The 23,792-nt window shown below is 43.2% G+C and overlaps 1 protein-coding gene and 2 long non-coding RNA genes across 3 annotated transcripts; 1 reads left to right on the top strand and 2 right to left on the bottom strand.

The window, feature by feature from the left end:
- Window positions 1-942: 942 nt before the first annotated feature.
- LOC117457904 (uncharacterized) lies at window positions 943-1,993 on the bottom strand. The gene is made up of 3 exons (XR_004553373.2): window positions 1,977-1,993; window positions 1,712-1,804; window positions 943-1,361 (listed from the first exon to the last, which is right to left on the bottom strand). It is a non-coding gene; the product is annotated as an uncharacterized lncRNA (long non-coding RNA).
- Window positions 1,994-2,039: 46 nt separating this feature from the next.
- Window positions 2,040-5,890, bottom strand: LOC117457905 (uncharacterized). The gene is made up of 4 exons (XR_004553374.2): window positions 5,803-5,890; window positions 4,349-4,400; window positions 2,419-2,458; window positions 2,040-2,118 (listed from the first exon to the last, which is right to left on the bottom strand). It is a non-coding gene; the product is annotated as an uncharacterized lncRNA (long non-coding RNA).
- Window positions 5,891-20,875: 14,985 nt separating this feature from the next.
- kcnj1a.1 (potassium inwardly rectifying channel subfamily J member 1a, tandem duplicate 1) lies at window positions 20,876-21,997 on the top strand. The gene has a single exon (XM_034096680.1). It carries the CDS (start codon window positions 20,876-20,878, stop codon window positions 21,995-21,997), a length of 1,122 nt encoding a protein of 373 aa, XP_033952571.1.
- The last annotated feature ends 1,795 nt before the right edge of the window (window positions 21,998-23,792 follow it).

Consider the following 23,792-nt stretch of genomic DNA (forward strand, 5'->3'; position numbering starts at 1 on the left):
CACAGAACTCAAGATAAAAGTACCCTTATTACTTATCGTAGCTGCACATACAAGATATCCGATTAAAGCTGAGGTTCCACAGATTATTTAGGTATATAGTATCATCACTGAGTCATCCGAACTCGCGACAGGGGAAGCAAACACAGACATCACAACACGTACCTTTTACGGAGCTTCTAGGGAGATCGTCTCACCGTAGCTGTCAATCTGATCAAAAGTCTTGTTCAATGGCATTAAAACGAGAAGAAACGCGGCTGAATCGGTTAATCCATAGGTTTTTAACGTCTCTGTATAAAGAAATTATTTCATTTATAATCCATAATTCCATTTGTATGTAAAAATCGCAGAGCAAAAGTTAGCTGCTAATGGTACACTGTAAAACTTAATAAGTTGTGGTAACTTAGAAAAAGTATGCAAACTCGTTGCCTCACAATAAGTAAGTTAACTTAACTTAGAATGGTGAGTATGAACAACTTGTGTATTCTAAGTGTGCTTCAATTAATTTTGAGAAGTACAGCTGACACAAACCTTTTACGTTATGTCAACTTATGTAAACTAAGTTATGTCAACTTATGTAAACTAAGTTATGTCAACTTAAAAGGCATGCTTTGCATTGACCTATTTTTTTTTATTTGTGTGAACTCAATGAATAAATTAACCCCTACTTAAACAAACTAATTCCTGCTAACTAAGATAATTGTACTACAACAAATCTCTAAACACGTTGTGTAAACTCAAACAATCTCCAAAAATAATGCATTAAAAACACAAATTGATTCAATTGCAATATAACGTTTATTTTCAAGTGCCAACAAACAGTGCTTTTTAAGTACTCAAAACCCATATCTTAATAAAAACAGCAGTGCACAACACACCAATTGTAAAAATAAAAAATATATAATGACCACTATGAAGAAGAGTACATTGTACTTTGCTCTCAACAATTGACAGAGTTATAACAGTTTCCCCAGAGTAACACACTTTTGTCATAACATTTAACGGTGCAACTTTTTTAAGTGCCAAGTTCTATCTGATAGCTGAGGACTATCTTGACTAAGGGCTTTTCTCAAAGTTAATAGTTTGGTGAGAGAGCTTTGGTTACCAGTCCAAGCATCACTGTTTGAACGAACCTCAGAGTATTTGCCATGCATTTTGGGTGATCTAAATGCAAAGCATATATCAGGCCAAATAACAGGCCTGTGGAAAGTTTTTGATCTCTTCCATGACAATACCTCCCTCAAGCACAATGTCAGTGGAGATGGGCTCGAGTTGCATTGTGCTCGGACCCTCCTGAGGACTGTCTTCGCTGAGAACAGCACACCAACAGTGACGGATGATAGGGCCTCATCTCTCGTTGTATCCTGCAAAGAAAAACACGTTATTTAGACTATCATCGCTACCTATTAGACTCGGTCTTCCGATGAAAGCATTCATGTTGCATTTGCATTAAAGTCTGTACACACTGCGTTGTAACATTATATCCAAAAAGGTTCTGTAAATGTGGTGTGAGGAAACTAATGCTATGGATGCAAATACAGCTAGGAACGTACATTTATTTTACACCTCTAATCTAGACTCCTGGTCATGGAATTTAGTGTACAGTATTTTGAAGACACCAAATTAAATCTTTTGGTTGCAAGTTTGTGTACATAGGGGATATGACTTTTCAATAAATGCAATCCAAACAGTTTTTTTGTGTTCAAGTACTTACAAAGCATGTCTTGAAGAAATCCTTGGAGTCGTCGCCAAGAACAATCGGAATGCCTTTGAGGACAACAGAGCGCTGTTCAGTCGCGTCCGGTGTCTAATGATAGAGATAAAGAAGATAAAGGTTAAATGACAAACTCACAAGATGAAACATTTTGGCCTTTTCCATCTTTTTGCGGGGTTGTTTTAATTATTTTAGAAGGCTTTTGAAGTAGAACCATATCGTCATCAATGTATCTGACAAAAGGTTGCTACGTTATATTACTTACCGACCAGTTGATGCTCTGAAGTTTCTGTCCCACCGATCCTTTTTTTGACTTGAACAGTTGGACGTGGGGTGTGCTGGTCCAGAGCCTCAAAGAAGTCTGCCTCGAGGTTCCGACTGGTAATCCGATTAAATTTGGCAAATACCTGAAAAAGTAGAGAAGGCGGTGGGGTAGGAGATGGAAAATCAGCACATTAGGAAGACATTAGTTTAAATCATAACAATTGTGCAAGCAGGCAACCACTATGGCTTAGATAGAAAGGCAGGGTACACGTCTAGCCCACAACAATATAATAATGTATGCTGAGATTTCAGGCCTCTATAATTAATATAATTGTTTTGATTTATTGCTGCAACGTTTTGTTTACTAATTGATTAGTCAATCAAAAAATTAGAACAATAATATTTGCCAAATGTTATGATAATGAAAAATGACCAGAACTTACAGGTCCACTCCATCGAAGGTTTTCGATCTGCTTGGCAAATCTGAAAATCAAGAACGACAAACCAATAAAAACAATCAAACATCACGTATACAGCAATTTAGAAACTACAGTGTTGTATTTACCTGATTCAGAATGCAAAACTTGTATTATGAAATAAGTGAAAGTGAGAAGAGGACTAAATTGCATCGATGCTATTGTTGTGATCAAATTCTAGTGATGTTAAAGGGCCCATGTCATGGCCATTTCCACAGATCATAATTCCATTGTTGAGGTATACTAAAATAGATTTATATTGTGCAATGTTCCAAAATCACATCTCACAGCATCTCTGTATACTACGTGTATTCACTGAATTTCACTCTGTCCTAAACGCCTTGTTGGAGCTCCCCCCCCTCCCTGTGAGCCCAGTGTGCTCTGATTGGTCGGGACGTTGAGAAGCTCCCAGCTGCAGTCTGAGCTGCAGTGTGCGCTCCGTGGCGGTTAGTGCTGCGTACCTGGACTCACATTCAGGTTCAGGTCCGGACTCAAGTCCAGAGGTTCAGGTTCAGGTCCGGACTTATAAGTCCGGACCTGAACCCATGGCTTGTGTCAAGTTGTGTGAGTAACTAAAGTGAACTTATTGTGAGCTAATTATCAATTGAAAATTAACTCATAATCAACTCAAATTCAAACTCATCAGGTTTATTGCGCTCCCTTCCAACTTGTGTCTACATTTCTCTACAAAGTACAAATGTGCCACTTAGTCTACAAATGACTTATGACAGCAACTACAGTGAACTACTACAAAGTTCAAACATTTATTTCATTTACCAAACTAAAGTAACCAAACAGTCCCTGAGCTGACTGAGCCTAAATCCCTAAAACGTTGCTGAAAGGTAGAGTGTAGAGTAGACTATACGCATCACACTGTTACACACCTAATATACAGTATAGGCTACATTCTAGTGACTGTACAGTCAGAGTGTACTGTACTGTCTGTGCACCATGTATTTTCTACAACTCTACAATACATACTGTTAGAAATTAAAATCAATGTTGATATGGCGTAATTTTGAATTAAAAACACTAATTTAAATCACTTTTATTCTGAAAAAACCGAAAATTCACACTATTAACTTAAAACTTTTATTCTGAAAATTCTTCACTTCCGGTTAGCATTAGCATGTGGCGAAATTCTACGTTTTCAAACCGTAAATCGAAGGTGAAATGACATGTGATGTTGTACACTGAGCACACTGGGATTAGCACTCATTTATTGACGCTGAATAACGTTTATCAGGGAATGTTTAAATAACCACAGACACCAGAATATACGTAAGTGCTAGTTTTTTTGCGAGTCCAAGTACCGGTTCCTGACGTTCCGGTTTTAACCGGACTTGAACCGAAACTTTTTACAAGTCCAGTACCGGTTCGGCGTACCGGTACGCAGCACTAGTGGCGGTGTGGTTTTCTGATTGGCGATACACACCTAAACACAGCCAAACTCATCCTGAGCACACACAAACACTCACAGCCGAAGTAAAAACAATAAGTGTGGCTTGATATTGAGTAAGAAAAAGGTTGATAAACGCTGTGAGATTCCAACTCGTCTGTCAGCGCTCACAGAGCTCTATGCACGTCAAGGCTCTGGGTGGGGCAACTGGGTGTTCACACGTCATAACGACCAGGAAGAAAAAATTGGAAAATTAGAAATCTCCAACGAGGCGTTTTGGGGAGGTATTTTCTGTGTTAGAGCTTTACTCGCTACAGGGTGTACTTTAAGGGTTTGTGACTCTGCAGACAGTTTACATGCAGAAAAACCTTCATAACACAAGGGGACGGGTAAGAACCGGAAAAGCATGACATGGGCCTTTAACATAAAGCTCTTACGCAGCTGCTTATAGAACAAATACAAACGATCAGAGAGGAATTGTGTAGTGTGTAAAAATACCTTTTACTGCTGTGATCATGGAATGTGTGGAGTTGCCATCATCTGTTAAAGCCTGAATGGGGAAGAATAAAACATTTGAAAGCAGATATTTCTAACAAAAACATAGACATTTAATCGATTATAGCAAAGATTGCAAACATGACAAATCATCACCACATTTTTTTAATATGGCATAGCCTTTAAATCACAAAGACCTGGATATTACAACCATCAAATCCATATTATTCAACTGAGAATGCCAGCCAACATCTTCACTATTATAACAGATTATGGTTACATTGAATGTAAACACTATACTCTTTTTAAATGTAGACTAATATCAGTTAGCTTTTAAACTATGCTAATTTAAATCAAGTTTCACCAAATGCACTTTAAACATATGCAGGAGTGAAACAACCATTTCAGTTGGTATCTCCATATGATTATTGTAAAATAAACTATTAAAAGGTAATAGACTACTATTACTGTGTAATACATGATTCAACTGTCACACATTGTTTGGGATTTTTTGTTTTTGTTTACAATTTCAGGATATATTTGAAAATTGAAATCCATTAATCTGATGCACTTTGAGAGCAACATAAATAGGATATAAATAGTTTGTGCTCATGTAACAATTGTGTGCATATGTAAACAATTAAAATAGAAAGAAACTGATTGTAAAATTATCAACAGTGACTTCAGACGGCAAGAATGTTACATCTACACCTCACGTTGGAACCTGACGACCCCCGCCACTCCCCGTTGCAGCGAATTGTAACGCCCACAGACATAGCCAAAAGAGCGAGTCGCGGTGATGCCCGGTATATGGCCAAGCCAGCTTCGCGGAGCTTGAGGTTGCACCCGCAGTCTCCACCCAGGCACGGCCGCCTGTAGCGGGAGGGTCTCTCCGCCAGCGCCGCAGTGACGGCTTGCAGCACCGCGGAGCTGGCGGAGGGACCCGCAGTCTGCACCCAGGAACGGCCGCCCCTAGTGGGAGAGTCCCTCCTCAAGCTCCCGATCCCGCACCGCAACCCACTTGGAGTATATACTGATTGGCGCTCACACGTTGTGAAGTGTAACTTTATACTTTGTTGTAGGCTAATATATATAAAACAGAACACAGCCACAAGTCACGGCATTAGGCTAAAACACTGACATTAATAATGAAGTTACTCACGTGCTAGTCTTTGTTCAATGCTTTCTAAACAGAACCTCAACTCATACAAAAACGTTTATGCAGATAAATCAAGTCAGCCCTTGTCTATCTCCGTATATTAAATGTTGACACTCTTAAGACTATCTCCTGGGCCAAGCTGCGACACGATTTCGCCACATTATGTCTGCAATAGTTAAGATAGCATTAGCTAACATTAGCTAACGTTAGCTAATGTTATCTTAACTAGCAAGCATATAAACCTTGAGATTAAATACAACAAGACAGCAAAACGGTTGGGATGTTAATATGTACTCACCAAAGCAGTGTGCAAAGCACAAGATTCACTGTAGTGCGACAATGACCATAGCGGCTAGCCATTGAGGAAACGTCCATCTGCTGCAGGGCATGTTCGGAAATGTTCCAGAAAGTTCCAGAACGTAACTTTGAGCGCCAAGTGGTCAAGGAGTGATCTGCGCATGTCATAATGTTCCCCATTTCCACTAACTTAGTTTTTCTAAATTAGCTGACATCAATTACATTGAGTTAGTTAGGTGTTTCGACCCCGCATTACAGCTTAATTATTTAAACTGAGTGTTGTTAACAAGTTAATAAAACATAAGTAAGGCTTACTTATTCATTCTTATTTAACACGATGTTAGGTTTTACAGTGTAGCCACCAGAGTGGCTGCTGCTTCCGGTCTTGGCTATGCAGCAGTCTAATGGCGCGTTTCCACTGCAGTGGGTAGCTCGCTTTAAGCGTGCCGAGCTGTGTGGGGCCCGTTTTTGGTTGCGTTTCCACTTGGCCTAGTTTTGGCCCGGGGCTACTTTTTCACCTTTTTTCTGGACCGACTAAATCGTGGTTCTCGGGCAGGAACAACCAGGCTGAGTCGGGCTGAGTATGCTAAACTAGAGAGAGAATCGCTGGCAAGGGGGCTACAACTACAACAAGATGAACATATTTGACCGTGATTTAATTGTAATACACGTTTCAAAATGATGCCGAAGTTACAACATACTGATACCGGTTAGTAAAAACCATGAATTAATGCTTTGACAAGTCTGCAGACAGACGGCAGGCAAAAAAACCCTTTTTAAAATGCGTGTTTTCTAAATGGAGCTTGGCTAAGCTAACGTTATATATGCTCCGACCGTCCACACTCACAACAACGGCCTATCCAGACATAAATAAACCAGCGACTGTATTCGCCATGACACAGGCAGTCTGTGGTTTGTACTTGTTTAACTTTTGTCTAGTTTCTGAACAGATATGAAGAGCTGTGAGCTCTGAGGGATAACAGCTAACGGCTGTGTTGTTTTTCTGGGGCTCTCAGTGAAGACGACGTCACGGCTCCGCCTACACTGCGTTACTATAGTAACTACCCCAGTTCCTAAACTGTAATGGAAGCGCAGCATTAAAGTGAGCCGGGCCTAATAAGGCCTAACCAAACCGAGCGAGGTCTGCAGTGGAAACGCGCCATAATACACACATTACCAAATAAGAAGTGAGAGTGACGCGTAGCCAAACCGGAAGCTGCATACACTCTGGTGGCTACCATTAGCAGCTAACTTTTGTGCTACGATTTTTAGATAAAAATGGAATTATGGATTATAAACAATTTATTCAAAGCCACAGATACATTATTAACCTATGGATCAACCGATTCAGCCGCGTTTTTTCTCGTTTTAATGCCATTGAACACGTCTTTTGATCAGATTGACAGCTACGGTGAGACAATCTCCCGTAAAAGCTCTGTAAAAGGTACGTGTTGTGATGTCTGTGTTTGCTTCCCCTGTGGCGAGATCGGATCGCTTAGATACTATACTTAAATAATCTGTGGAGCCTCAGCTTTAATCGGATATATTGTATGTGCAGTTTCGATAAGTAATAAGGGTATCTTTATTTTGAATTCTGTGCTAAAGTGCGTTAGCATTTTTTTTTAAAAATGAATAAAACCGCACGTCCCTGCGGTGTGAATATCGCGCATGCGCATATCGCGGTTATCGCCATGACACGGTATATCGTTCAGCCCTATAATAGCCTATAATCAATTTAAACAGAACAGATCTTAATGTTTGAATTCTACCATTTTGCGCAATAATCATAATGAATAAGTTCAAACAAACTAAAACTTACAGCTGATTAATAACGATATCTAACTTGAGTTTTTATTATATCAAAAACCTGTTGAAATGCTACTGGTATTTGTACTGTCCCCCAAAAGCGTGTCGGCAGCCTCCAGGAATGCTTCTTTCACAACTTTGCCGTCTTTGAAAGACTTCATGTGTTTCGCAAGAACGTGACTGACACGATAAGATGCTATGGTAGCAGCCTTGCTCTTGTTGTTGGGCCGGGTGAAAATGGACTGCTGTGCATTTAGCTGTCCTTTCAGGTCCCTCCCCTTTTGGGAGCGTAGGGCAGAATTAAGAGGGAATTCCGTCGCGTAGTGTTTGTGCACTGTTTTGAAATGCCGCTCCTAAATTACCCTTCTTCGACAAAGCCACGCTCACATTGCAGATGAGACAGATGGACTTTGAATTGGAATATATACAAAAATAATCATCCTCCCACTCGGAGTGAAAATGATATGTTTTGGGCTTTTTTGCTTCTGCCATAATTGCGGTGTACGGACTGTCACTGGTTGACACGGACAACTTCAGCAAAATAGTGCCCAGTTCCTACCAGCCACGCCCCGACACATGGGGTCACGCCGGCCAATCACAAAGCTTTGATGCGTTCAAGTGCATTATTCTGGCACAGGAAGATTATGTTATATAGGATATTAACGATAAAACAGAATATTGTTGTTCTATTTTTAGATACATCTCCCGATCGACTGGGAATCTCCCCGGTCGATCGCGATCGACTGGTTGGGCACCCCTGATCTAAATATTACCATTGAAGATTGAGAGTGATGCGCATGCAGTTTGCCCAAACCAAAATCTATGTTACACTCTATAGAAAACTACGTTTATTGCCATACATATGATGATGGATTAACCTCTGGATTAACCTTCAGCAGCGTTTTTCTCGTTTTAATGCCATTGAACACAACTTTTGATCAGAACAACAGCTAAGGTAAGACGTTTTTAGCCGTTTTGGCTCCGTAAAGCACATTTCTTTGTTGTTGTTTCTTGTCGTTTGGCCATGAGTTCTGATCGCTCAGTGATGATACTTATATGTCTGGAATCTGTGTAATCTCAGTTTGCTAATCGATATCTTTTTGGTGCAGATCCGATAAGTAATAAGGGTATTTTACCTTGAGTTCTGTGCTAAGTGCGTTAGAATTTTTTCGCTCAGGGCTAATTCAGAGCCTTTGTTATTGCCCTTTTGTTTTGTTTAGCTAAAAACGGTTAATAATGTCTGATAGCTGAGTTTCTTCCCGTTAAGTGGGTATGACACATTCATAGTTTGTTAAATATTAAGAAGCCCTCAGACGCTGTTTCTTGCAAGATGTTGCGTTTTGCACCCGCCCGCGGGGCCGTGGGGTTTAACTAGAATACATATTGACTTATTGGTGACTGTGACTTTCAATTTGAATATTAAAAGTGGGAGACACTTTATAATGTCTGCTCATTATTTAGGTTTTTGACTGGGCTTTTCATTGAAAGAGCTCCAATAAAATAGCTGCTGCCCAAAAAAGCCGACCGACAAAGCAACTAAGAAGACCAAAAGAAGAGACCAAAAGAAGGCGCATACAGTAAGAGATTTATTATGCTTACAATTTTTAAGTTGACAGAAACTCCAAATGTATGATAATATACTTTAGCTATGTGTCTAATAATAGATTTCAAACATTAACCTAAACGTGATAATATGTCAGTGTTTTTCACAACGTGTTTCTTCTGCCCCCAATTTGCCATAACATTTTAATTTCAGGTCTAATTTAGTTTCATTAAAATCAATGATATGTTTATAATAATGTAAGGGCACTTGGAGAACACATATAACCCCCCAAGCCGATTCCAACATTTAAAAAGTATTCTTAAATAGTATTGTAATGTGTTGTTTCTTGGCCCATGCAACAACTTTTTCAGTTTCAGGAAAATCAAGCCAGTGTTTTTCCAATGGTTGCTGAAAAACAGATCAACAAACAAACAAACACCCCAAGCCTAGAACAAAACCTCCTTGGCAGAGGTAATAACAGAGATTATAATAAATATATAAAGTTATTGTCTGGATTCGGTTCTTAACAAGTGGTGACTGTGATTGTTATCATTGTTTCAATTTGGTTTTAATTCTGGATCAGAATCAGAAATCTTTTATGAGTCCCACAGACGGGACTTGTACAGAGTTACAGGATAACCGTATCATTAGTAGAACAGTAAAAAACCATTCCATCACAGATACAGGGTTGTCTGAAGATTAAGATAAGAGTACATAGCATTCAACATAAAAATATGAGACAGATTCTCTTCTCCATTGTATCTTTTTTTAATCTTTCTTATTTCTGTACTTATCTCTTTACAGTGAAGGTGATCTCTTGACCCTAAAGCCGATTGTCAGAAACTGATATATACTTGAGTGATCCAATTGACGAAGGGAGAAACTACCATTGTTTGCAATCTTCGGGAACATCTAGCGCTCAAGGTGCTGATCCCTCAAACATGTTTTTCATGTGCTAATCAGCTTAGTGATTATAAAAGCACTGAATGGTTTAGGCCCAAAATAAAAGTCTGACCTCCTGCTAAATTATGAACCATCCAGATCTCTCAGGTCTTCAGCGACTGGTCCGCTTTCTGTCCCCAGAGTCAGAACTAAACATGGTAAAGCAGCGTTCAGTTATTATGCTCCAAATATCTGGTACAAACTCCCAGGAACCTGCAGGTCCGCTGCAACTCTGACTACTTTTAAATCCAGGATGAAGACTTTTCTTTTTTCGCTGCTTTTTATTGAACTATTCACATCTTAAACTGTATCCATGTATTTTTTCTTTTAATGTTTCTTTTATTAGCTTTTCTTTTTAATGACATTTTTCTTAATGTCTTTCATTTTTTGTAAAGCACTTTGAATTGCCTTGTGTTGAAAGGTGCTATATAGATAAACTTGCCTTGCCTTGCCTAGTGAAATTGCAAAAGTAAACATCTATTAACAGTCTCAGTTTATAACAAAAGTTGCAGCAGGCAGTAAAAACAGGTAGTGAACAGTAGGGTCTTTAATGTGTTCATATGTGGACAAATTGTTCCTGTTTGTACATTAATGCAGTGTATAATCGCTTCAATAATGCAATTTCTACCATTAAAACGGACCGATTCACCTTCACAGATTTGTATTGACAAATACAATTATTATATGTTACCTGTCATAAAATGTCATTAAATATTAGCTTGTTGTGTCATTATTAGTTGCTGGCAGTAATTTTCTCAGATTGCATTGCTGTCAATCAATGGCAGCCTCCACAGCTCTTAAGTTGCTAAACCTGCCCAGCAATCAGTGGAGCTATTTGGTGTGGTGGCTATTCGCAAACCTTTTGTGTGATATAAAAGAGATTACAATGACGGGGGTTGATTAACCAAACAGACAATTCATCTCTCGAATAAAAAAGTTTGATACAAAAGGCTTGTCTTCCTTTTACAATAGCATGTAATTACAAAAATAACCCAGAAGCCTGTTCTTGTTGTGTGTCAACAGTTATGTGTTGTGGCTGTCAATAGAATACACATTCTGCAGCATGTAAGGTAATACTGCAGCCACTTCTGTCACTTTCTTCTGGGAACAATAGAGTTGAAAAATGACTCCCATCACAATTCACAACTTTTGCCTCTCAGCTTTCAGAACATCTAGGATTCACAAACTGATTCAGCTCCTGCACAACCCTGAGGAGCAATCTGATTAGATATGGAGCATCTTCTTTTTGCATCTCTGCAGATTTGCTGTCTCACAGCATAACCTATTTACGGCCACTACAATTCATCACCATACAGCTCTGTGGTTCGGGGGGACGGTGGGAAATGTTTGTTGCTTGGAGGAAGACCATTGTGCCGCACTAGGCTGTGAAGCGCTGATTTTTGATTAATAAAGACAACACTGTGCCTGGGATGTGTTGCACGTGTTTTTATGATCATTCTCAGAGACGGGGAAAAAAACATGATTAAATGAATGTGAGTAGGCTCTTTTCTAACATGGGCACATACAGTAATCTAGGAACAATATGCAGTGTTGTACCCTCCTCCGGCTTTACAGCTTACATCTTTACTACTAAACAACAAGAAAAAATTATGTTATCCCAAAAACTTACCAATAAAGGTGGGTATGCCTATAGTAAATACAAACATAGTCTTTCATGCAGAGTATACAGAACATAATGGTTTTGCATTTAGATTGTAAACATTCCCTTTTTCTTGGAATGAGTGCAATTGTGAGAAAAAAGCTTACTTTCAAATATATCATAAAATAGGAACAACCAAAAGAAAATCCAGAGCAAAGCTCAGACTGGGAGTGTGGCGGATAAAGGTCAGCTTGGCCCTTGGTGCCAGGCGTATGTGGGGTAAACATCTTATTAGGAGCGGGGGAAGGATATGCGTGTGTGTTCTGGGGCGGAGGGATGCTTGATGTCTCTGTGGGCGTAAACATCACCTGGATGAACCCAGTACAACGGGACGTGACAGTATAAAACCCACAGGTGGTGGTGAACACGCATTATAGGAGGACACACCTTTACTGTCTCAATCAATTGTTAAGTAGAAACACACAGACGGAGACGGGGGAAGGTGGAGCTGTTTTTTGCTATTCAACAACCTTTGGATGTGCTGCAAACTACTTTCACTTCAAACTGAAGAGGTGAGTTTGAACTAGAGAAATGTGCTTTCAGGGTAAGATATTTGATTGTTTATGGTGATAGTGTGATGTCTTGTGTGAGAAGTTCAGTCGTAGTTCATTTGATTGTAAATCGGATAGCTACTGCGAATGTTTTTTAAATAAATAAAGGGAAATATTTTTCTACAACTTTTTCTTTTTTACTTAAGCTGTAATGCACTGACAAAAGAAAGCATTTAGTACAAATAAGGCGTTAAAGCTCATTAGTGATGTATTTCAAATAATCTCTTTTAAATCAAAAGTAGGCCAAATGTTCAATTATGTAACATATCCTGCACATAATTGTGGGTATTATTATATTAGAATGAGCCTTAAACATTTTTCAGAATTATAATGAAAATAATTAGGTAGTTTAAAAAAGGTAAGTCTAATATTGATTATCTTTTACATACTTTCTTGTCTGTTTTAATTTTTTTATTTAACTTTTGTATATTACAGTGGGAAATAAGTTCAACATTAAATGGGTCTGCAGTAAATAGATAGTAAAACAATATACAGGGTAAATCCAGATCTACAAAAGTTATAAGAGTCTCAAAGCTTTTAATCTAAGAGACATTTATTTGAATGCCGCAATGACTGCATTTAAGGCACATTCAAGAAGACTGCATCAAGTAAAGCTACAACAAAGTCTAGTACAACTAAAACAAAAATAACATAATGAACACAACATAATGCAACACATTTAAGTCTATAAATGCAGATGTTACATTAGGTCGACAGGCTAGAGTTGTCATGAGAGTAAAGTAGAGTGAGTTGTGTTTCCAGTATATTCTGTGGATGCTTTTCAAGAGTCCATTTCCATTCTTCGCCCAGTTGTTTTCCAATGCAAAGCAGTCGTTTCAAGTACATTGTCAAACATACAATTAAAATACTAAATAGCTGAAATGATTTAAGCATTTATCCGGTCACGGTATGAGAACATGCTGACCTAATGATTAGGTGTGTAATGACTAAGTGTGCTTCCAAAAGATTAAAGCTTGCAAACGAGCTACACTGAATAATCGTCAGGTTATTTTTTTTGGCAAAATGACTGGATGCGAGCTTTAAGGGTTGAAAACAAAACCATAAACTCACAGCACTGTTCGTGTTGTACTTCTTCACACTCACTAACAAGCACACCATGATCCAAATGGGCAGTTTGCTTGGCTTGGCAAGAACAGAGGCCATACTTGTTTGGAAACCTCTGTAAAGCCAATACTGCCAGTTACCATCCATCAAGCGCCAGAGTTATGAGAGCTTGAATAAATCAATGACTGTTATGTCTGTGAGCAGCTGGGCTCCTAAATTATTTTAATGCCACGTTTATTTTTTGCAGCATTACATTCTAGCAAACAAAGCAGATCCTTGTGTTGAGACACTTGCATGCGACCAACATCTTTTGGGTTTATTCGAGGCACTTATGTGTTACACTTCATTGGAAAGTTGTGTTTCCCATTAGCTTCAGGTCTTTACTTCAGTGCTGCCTCCACCCAGGATTATAGCCTTTCAGTTAGGATTAAAGCTGCAGTGGGACAGAGCGGCTTGGAAGCATGTGAGACTGCAAATACGCAGGGAGAGTCAGCAAAGTAACCAGTGGAGGGGAGTGACACATTTAGAGCAGGAAAACTATAGGTTACTTACGTAACCCCAGTTCTCAGAGTAACATGAAGTGAGATGTCTCACTATGGGATGCGCCTCAACGCGTATGCAAACAGAAGCATCAATCTCATTACGCCAATCCTGATTGGCTGGTGATCTTGACGTCTACGTCAGGGAATCCACCCACCCTTTAAGTAGCTTGCGCTACGACGCAGCGTCATTCAAAATAAGCACCTCTTCTCGCTTCGCCTTAGCAAGAAGGGCCGTCTGGTGAGACATCTCACTTCATGGTACTCTGAGCACTGGGGTTACGTAAGTAACCTATAGTTCTCATTCATAACACTCCGTTCGATGTCTCACTATGGGATATTGAAACTCCCGTATTGCTAGACATGCTTATCTCGAAAATCACCAAAACAATCAGAATTTAACAGGTAGAACTCTGTCTCAACACGGGGCCCAGCACTGCTCGGGCCACACTTGGAGAAGAGACATCTAGCCTGTAAAAGCGGACAAAAAAGAGCGGTGAGGACCAGCTCGCTGCTGCACAAATGTCCTGGATGGAAACACCCTTGAACAAAGCCCAGGATGTAGCCAGTCCACGAGTAGAATGAGCACGCAGGCCCGTTGGTGCCTGCAAACCCTGACTCGTATAAGCCAGGGCAATCGCTTCCAACATCCAGTGGGAGAGCCGTTGCCTGGTAACGGGCTTGCCCTTATGAGGGTTAGCCCAGGATACAAAGAGTTGGTCATTACAACAAAACTCTTTTGACCTGTCCATATAGGTGCGTAAAGCACGAACTGGACACAGCAAATTCCTCAGAGGAACACAGCGGCGGAGGAAATGCCTCAATGTTAATGGGGGTACATGAGCCAACCACCTTAGGTACAAAGGCAGGGTTGGGCTTCAGCAACACTCTTGTTTGTCCCGGGGCGAACTGAGTGCATGAATGTCACTGACTCGCTTGGCAGATGCCAGAGCCAGTAACAGCACTGTCTTCAGTGACAGGTGTTTCATGTCAGCTCCTTCCAGGGGTTCAAATGGAGGTCGAGTGAGCCCATCTAAAACCACTGCCAAGTCCCATAAGGGCACCAGTGACCTGCGAGCCCCTTTCATAAAACGGCAGACCAAGGGATGTTGGCTAGCCGTCTTTCCCTCAAAGCCCACATGGCATGCAGCAATAGCAGCCAGGTACACTTTGATTGTAGAGAAAGCTCTGTGTTTATTAATCAGGTCCTGTAGAAATGATAGAATCACCCCGACAGGACATTGAAAAGAGATGTGTCCTTTTTGAAGGCACCACACCCTCCACTTATGCCCCTTTCACACCAGCGCTTTTTCAGCTCCGGCTCGGAAAGCGCCGGGTTTTCCTGTTCACACCGCAGCGGCGCCGGCTCTTAGCTCCGGAATCGGGTTCACTTCCAGCTCCAAAAAATTGTCGGTCTAGAGGCAAGAGCTTCGGAGCTAAGAGGTGGCGTCGCTTACGTCTCTCTTACGTCGAGGTGTGCAGGAAACTAAACCCACCTCCCATGGGTCGACTGTTATGCCTGCCTACAAGCAGTAGTGCTTATAAACACACTTTATAAAGTCAGGCAACACTAACCAGGCTTCGTGTGATTCTGTTTATTTGTACCTTACTTTGACCGTCCGTTCACTGTTATCGATCATTGTGGAGAGAGGCAGACGTGTTGTTTTGTATTATTGCAGCTATCGGATGCAAGTAGTCAGTTTAGCTTCGGTTGCTATGCTAACATCACCCGTTTTATACCAGAGAAACTTTCATCACAGCGTTGTGATAACAAACAGTGTCAATTCAGACTGACACACATTCACTTAGGCTAAGGGGAACTGGGGATATGCATCAGCTGCTTGTGTGAGTCGGACAGTGAATACTTTAGAGCGGCCACTGCAGTGTGAGCTAACCGGGAGCTAACGGGAGAATAAACTCCTGTGGAAGAGCAGCACTGCAGCGGTCGGTAAATGCTGCAGAAACACATTAATAAACAATGAACCACGGCACTCTGGAGTATAAGGTTGGAGAAGTCGTTATTTATTCTGGCTTCGTGTGATTAAAAGCAACACGATCATCGACCCGACGCAGTTCCCCATTGTTGTTGTTGTGAGCGCCGTAATGGCTGCGGTTGGGGAGCAAATCAGCGATGTAAACGGTGACGTCATGACGCAGCAGGGGCAGCTCTGGGGCGCCAGTGGGCCATGTAAACAGAGCGGGAGCTGAAAAGGGAAACTGGAGCTGAATCAGAAAAGCTCCCGCTCGGAGCTAGAAAGCGAAAAGCGCTGGTGTGAAAGCCGCATTACAGTCATAGAGGGACCTGGTGGAGGAAGCTCTTATACTCTGAATAGTGTTTATCACCTTCTGAGGGAGTCCCACTGTATTCAGATTGTACCACTCACGGGCCAGGCCCATAGTGCCAAGCGCTCTGGGTGTGGGTGAAAGATCGTCCCCCCCGCCTGAGACAGTATGTCCCTGCGTAGTGGGAGCTGCCACGGCTGCCCGCACAGCAGCTGATATATCTCCGCCAGCCAGTACATTGCAGGCCAGTGTGGAGCTATTAGGATCAGTGTGTGGTGTTGTTCTCTCACTCTGGCCAGAGTTGGGGGTATCAGAGCCAGGGGTGGGAACGCGTACAGAAGGACCGGAGGCCATTCGTGCACGAGCGCGTCTACGCCTAACAGTGCGTTTAAATCGCGCATTGAAAAGAACAGCTGACATTGAGCGTTTTCTTTTGATGCGAACAGATCCACCGCGGCCCGAGAAAGCGTTTCAGAAAGCGTTTCAGGGTGAGGAACACCGCTAAAAGCTCCAGATAATTTATGTGTGACCGTAGGAGGTCTCTGCTCCAGAGACCCCTCACAGGTCGACCTTCGTATACCCCCTAGCCCGTCAGACATGCGTCTGTGGTGACCGCCTTCCGCGATAGGACAGCACCCATAGGCACGCCCCGTACTAGAAAAGTCGGGTACAGCCAGTCAGAAGTGCCATTACGCATTTCATAGTGACGGGGTCCAGTCTGAGGGCAGCTACCCAGCGCTGAAACTCCCTCATGTGTAAGCGTCCCAGTCGTACCACCAGGATGGCTTACGCCATGAGCCCCAGCAACCGCAGACATGATCTGAAGAGAACATATTTGCGTGGTTGGAAATGAGCGAGGCAAGCCCTGAAGGCTTTCACTCTCTCTGCTGACAGTCGGGCTGTAAAGGGCACCGAATTCAGGCGTAGGCCCAGGAAGAGTACAGTCTGGGCTGGGGACAACATGCTCTTTTCTGTGTTTATTACGAAACCCAGGTCGAGCAGGTGTTTTACGAGGACATTCGTCTGCGTAATAGCCTCTTGCTCCGACTGCGCGAGAAGGAGCCAATCGTCCAGATAAGTTGCCAGGCGAATACCCTGTTGTCTTAACTGTTGTTGTCGCGGCTTCCGTACACCGTACAAACACTCGTGGGCTGAGAGACAGACCGAAGGGAAGTACTCTGTACTCGTAACAGACACCCTGAAAGGCGAACCTCAGATATTTCCTGTGTGGAAATACGCGTCTTTCAGGTCGACTGATATGAACCAATCGTTTTGGCACACGAGACGCAACAGAGATGTGTGAGTGAGCATTCTGAATTTGTATCTTTTGAGATATTTGTTCAGAGCCCTCAAATCTAGTATAGGCCGAATCCCGTTCCCTCCCCGTTTGGGGACGAGGAAATACTTGGAATAAAAGCCGCTCTGACTCTGTTCGGAGTGTATTATAGTTATAGCCTTCTTGTCTAGTAGCAAGAGGATCTCTTGCTCTAGAATATGGGCCGACTCTCCCCGGGCTTGCGAATGCAGAATGCCCGAAAAGTGAGGGGGGGTGACAGCGAATTGGAGTCTGTAACCCTGTGTTATTGGTTTGAAAACCCAAGCAGAATCTGTGAGCATCCTCCACTTTTCGCTTCTCAAAGCGAGTGGAGATGTCACATATCTGCCGTCTGCCCTCTGTGTCTTTATTTGTTGTGTTATGGGGCCCTCTAGTGTCTGAACACGGTGGTACCCCAGGTTGACAACCCCGGTCGACACTGCGCATGCGCGTGGCGGTGATGCCTTCACAGCCCCGTCCATCGTCCGCCTTCTGAGAGAGGTAGCAGCCACTCTTAGAAGGGGGGGAGACGTCAGACTGTTTATTGTTTTTATTGTCTTTCTTTTCCTTTTTATTGACCGCCCTTGGCTTTAAGCCTGGAAACGACAGTGGAAAATGATTTATTAAAAGACAATAGTGATGACATGTGTTTGTGTGACTTAAACGAGCAGCGGAGCTTGCTGTCGTTGATGTTAAGTCCATTTCCCTCATGGCGCGAACTTCAGGATGACGTTCTGACATCACTCGAGGCGGCGGGAAGATGGGGGCATGGTTGCACCCCGAAAACACATGAGCATCTAACACTGGAACGTGTTCTGGAGCTGGAGAACAGGGAACTTCCAGCTCCTTTATCGAGGAGAGGAGAGGAGGCTGTCAGGCCGCCCTCTTCTTCTTCCTCGTCTGGTGGCTGAAAGTCTGGGCCGGCTGTGCCTGAGCGGCTGCTGCCGGAACCGGAGACTTTCTTGGCCAGCTCGTCCTCGCCTCGTGTCTTCTTCGAAGCTAGAGCGGAGCCAAATATGCCCTCAGGAACAATAGGCATGTCCAAGACGTCCTCTTTTTCCCGGTCTGGAAGATTCGTCAGGGTAAGCCACCTGGCTCTCTCCTGTACCACCATTATCCCCAGTGCTTTGCCCGTGGCTTGGACTGCACAGCGCTGCACACGGAGGCAAATGTCCGTGATCGCTGCGATTTCGTCCCACACGGCAGGCTCAGGTTTGATCGTCATGTCCTCGCAGAGCTCCGCCTGGTAGGCGGTCAGCAGCGAAGAGACGTTGAGCGTCCTGGCAGACAAAGCTGCGGCTTTATAGGCTCGTTCGGTCATTGCTGACTGGAAGCGGTCTGCCTTTGCCGGTAGCGTGGGGTTCCTGCTCGGTGCCGAAGCCAGCCGCGATTGGAGGTGGGCTGCCACCAGCGGTTCCATGGGCGGCATGCGGAACAGGCCGAGCTTCTCCATGTCGACACAGTCCAAAGAGGAGGCACCCTGGATTGGGGCCTTTCTGCTGAAAGGGCGGTCTCTCCAGGAGACCGACACCTCGTCCAGCATCTCTGGAGAGACTGGGAGAAGCTGCCTCTTCATCCTCGCTGCTTGGGGCAAGTTCTTCCCCTCATAGCGAGATCTGGAGGTCTCCTTGGCCACTTCAGGCCAGGGGATGTCCAGCCTGGACGCAGCGCGTTGGCACACGGTCTGCAAGTCCATAATGAGGCAGGGCAAAGCTGGTGTGCTTTTGCCCGGGGGAGCGGACATCGCCTCCGGCTTGGCAGCCTGGGCAAATGAAAGCGAAGATGTCATCTTCGTGCTCATCCGAGTCGGATAAGAGGAGCTCAGAGGCATCCTCTTCATCCTCCTCCATATAATCCAGCTGTAGGACATCCTCCGCGGGTGGAACCACGGTGAGGTCCAGTTGGGAGCCCCAGCTTGACACAGCGCGGGGCTCCGCTCTCGCGGCTCTTGCCGCCACCGGGCCCCAGCCTGACACGGCGCGGGGCTCCGATTCCGCGGCTACCGCCGTTGTTGAGCCCCAGCCTGACACAGCGCGGGGCTCAATCTCCGCGGCGGTCGCCACCATGTCCCGATTGCCGGCCGGCAAATCAACGGACATGAAGGGGTCCCGTCCCGACAGGCTAGCTTGGCGCGCTAGCCGTCAGCTGATGGTGAAGCAGGCACAATGCCTGCACGAACCGGGGGTATCAATAGCTTCCTGGGCGTGTTCCAGCCCAAGGTAGGACGAGCAGACCTGGTGTGAGTCCGTGCCCGAGATCCTAAACCCGCAGCCGCAGAGCCGAGCCTCCGACTCCTCTGGTGTGAGGGAGAGAAAGGTCCATCCTCATTTGCCGGGGTGTCGGTGCGGAGGGACAAGCTAGTAACAGGTATGTTACCGAAAAATATCCAACCTTATCGTTATTTCCGAAAGGAAAAAACTACGGGGTAGAGTTATCTTTAAAAAATATTAACTGGTGTGTTAATATCTTTCTTATCTCTGTCTCCTCGGGTGTGAGGGAGAGAAGAGTCCATCCCCGCTCGCCGTGGTGTCGGTGCGGAGGGATAAACTAGCAACAGGTATGTTACTGTTTGAAGAAAAAAATCAAACCTTACCGTTATTTCGAAAGAAAAAACGGCGGGGCAGATTACAATATTAACTGGTGTGTTAATATTTGTTCAATTCTTCTGCAAAGCAAAAAAAGTAACCGGCAAGCGCCCGTCGACCGAATCTTAGCTTGGGTTCAATCTGTGGACCGTTAAGCTAGCCCGGCTACTGATATTCGAGATGTGCTCCGAAGCGAGAAGAGGTGTTTGAATGACGCTGCGACGTAGCGCAAGCTACTTAAAGGGTGGGTGGATTCCCTGACGTAGACGTCAAGATCACCAGCCAATCAGGATTGGCGTAATGAGATTGATGCTTCTGTTTGCATACGCGTTGAGGCGCATCCCATAGTGAGACATCGAACGGAGTGTTATGAATGAGAACAGGACAGATACTGACATTATATGTATTATTCTCTCTGTACTCATGTACTGATGTACTTAAATTACTAATCTTGAAACTTGAAATACCCCAAGTTTTAATACTAAACCAATGTTCACATCAGCTGACTTAACTTGTTTGATTCCTTGTTTGATTCCTTTGTTGCTACCATAATTTTAACCTGCAAGTTTGCGAATGACCTGTATTGTACAATGTTATTAGGACATTTTGTCATTGTTCGCACAATGTTTTTGGGTTCCAGGTGTCTATTGTTATAGATTTCACATGTACTGAATAGTACATTTTTGTATTTTCATAACTGTTCAAGTGACAACTTGATGAAAGGTGCTCTACTTTGTACTCATTTGCTGTTTTCTGTTGTTTTTTAGGTCGTGGGCTTGTGAAAAATGTTCGGATCTCTGAACAAATATATCAATGGCTGCTTGGCGAGGCGAAAAATCCACAGGAACAGACTAGTGACCAAAGACGGTCGCTGCAACATTGAATATGGAAACATCAAGTACAGCAACCACTTATCCTTAATGGCTGACTTCTGGACCACCTTTGTTGAGATCAGGTGGCGTTTTGTCCTCCTGATTTTCATCGCCTCGTTCACCCTCAGCTGGTTCCTTTTCGGCCTGCTGTGGTACTGGATAGCCCGCAGTAATGGAGATCTACCGTGGCAAAACCCCAAACTAGACCACCCTCCATGTATTGAAAATATTTTAGGACTGACCACAGCGTTCCTCTACTCCCTAGAAACCCAGACAACCATTGGGTATGGAGGCCGATCGCTCACCCATAACTGCCCAGGTGCTGTGGCCCTTCTTATCATCCAGTCCCTCCTTGGAGCCATTATTAACTGCTTCATGTGTGGACTGATCCTGTCCAAAATCTCTTTACCCAAAAAGCGAGCAAAGACCATCTCATTCAGTGACATGGCCGTCATCAGCATCAAAAATGGTTCTCTTTGCCTGTCAATGAGAGTGGCCAACCTGCGCAAGACCCTAATGATTGGAAGCCAGATCTACGGCAAGCTGCTGAGGACAACAAACTCACCTGACGGGGAGACAATCATCATGGACCAGGTGAACATCGACTTCATAGTGGACGCCGGGAAGGACAACCTCTTCTTTGTGTGTCCCCTCATGCTCTACCACATGATTGACAAGAGCAGCCCATTCTTCGAGATGGCGGTGGACACGCTCCATAAACAAGATTTTGAGCTAGTAGTCTTCCTAGACGGCACAGCAGAGTCCACAAGCTCTGCCTGCCAAGTTCGGACCTCGTTTATTCCTCAGGAGATCATGTGGGGCTACAAATTCCTACCTATCATCTCCAGAAACAAGGAGGGCAAGTACAGAGTAGATTTCTCCAACTTTTCCAAGGTGGTGCCAGTGGCCACCGCACACTGTGCCTACTGTTACCACAACATCAAGGGTCATCATCACCACTCCAGAGATGGACATGACAACCAGGGCTTTGATGTGATCAATATCGATGATCCCCCCAGTGTCACTAAGATGTGAGACGCATTGCAATGAACAGTAGAAACTGTTAACCTCCCATTAACCTGCTTATTTGTTATTCTATTGTGTTAAACATAGATTAGAAAGCCGTCTGTGGGTCAGATGCAGAACACTTATTGTGAACTATTGGTATTTAAAAACCACATCTGTCACTGTCTGATGGCAAAAAAACCTGTCCTCGAAAGTGAGATCAGGCCATGGAAGATTGTGAAGCTACAATTCAACAACAGAAACAGAGAGTTCCCAAATACTCTCCTCGGGGATTATACATTGTGTGCATTTAATTTAAATGAAGATGATTGGTTCGTATTTACCTCTGGCTGCAGAACAGGTTTACTGAGTATAAAGAGGCTGAATAACTATGCAAATGTTTTGCACTGTGAATAAATCCTTCAATTACTTGAAGGACCAACATTGAAGGCCATGCTTTTGACGTGGGGGAAGAAAATATATGGTGGTTCTTTTAATAATGCATGCAGCCTGCTGTACACAGAGACACTTGGACTTGAACCATTAGAGTATGTTTAACTATTCAGACACCGAGGCACTAGTAAAGGGCCGGGCTCAGGGGCCACTCCTTTCAAACAGTGGGGTGATTTACTTGTGCTTTTCTACTTGAGTGAACACATTGCTAGAGAAAATCGCTGTCCGGAAACACTTAAAATATGCCTGCATGCAGCACTGACTTTAGTACGAAAATCAATTGTCTATGTTCTTGTTAAGTTTTTTTGTTTTATCTCAGGGGAAGTAAAGGCTATTTTTTTATAAAAAACGTTTGTGTTGTTGTATTAATTATTCTCTAGATAACTGAGCCTGAATGTCATATTAGGACTGTGATCAAAAAGGTGAAAGTGGCGTAATGACAGGTGCCAACCCCTATCGAGGCTTTTCATCTGTAAACAAAGCGAAGTTGTGACAGCAAACAGGGATCCAAACACAAACGAGTGGAAGTGTTTGGGAGACAAGAGCTTGCTGCCCATTATTTTGCCTGCAGGTCATGAACACGAAACCATATCTCTCCATTTAGAGAAATTACAGCACATGGTGTACGCAAGAATGAATTGAGATTTAGAAGCTTTTGTTGAATGCTAAGGTCTCACTAAAACCGCTCTAATGAACTGCGTGTGATGTGTGTGTGTCTGCACCCGGGGATGTTGCTGTAGCAAGTGACAGTATAATAAGTAGGACTCAGTAAAAGATTGTGAATATTATTGGCAATCATATGAAGAGACACAGCAGCTTAAAGATGATGCCTCATAGACAGATTTTTTATAAAAGCAAGTCTACAACAGTCTCTTGGCGGATGTTCTCTGGGTATGTGATTCATATGTTGTCTACATGGTTCACGGAAACTAACATATCATTTGGCAAGGCTGTAGCTGTCATCAAAGATACACACAGGTTGTTACATTCCCAATACATGATTTGAATCTGTGCTCAGAGTTACTTTGATAATGCAAAGAGAAAACACTCAGGAGAATTGACGTGCAGCGGCCTAAAGTGCTTTTACTGTACACCTACAATGTCCTCGTTTGCTTGTGGCCTTGAATGATCTGCTGATACAAACGAAGATAGGTGTAAACATGGTTTGTCACTGCTTTTGCGATGACAAAATGTAACTTGTAATTATCATGGCAAAAATATTGCGAAAAGAAAGGGAAAAGAAAGTTTGGGGCTCTCTGCTGGAACTGCTACCCCCGCGACCCGACCACGGATAAGCGGGAGAAGATGGATGGATGGAAAAAGGAAGCCTGTAATAATGCTGCATTATCCTTCCTATTTCTTGTCTAACAAC

Source organism: Pseudochaenichthys georgianus, chromosome 13 (genome assembly GCF_902827115.2).
Source record: "Pseudochaenichthys georgianus chromosome 13, fPseGeo1.2, whole genome shotgun sequence".
Classification (NCBI taxonomy): Eukaryota; Metazoa; Chordata; class Actinopteri; order Perciformes; family Channichthyidae; genus Pseudochaenichthys; species Pseudochaenichthys georgianus.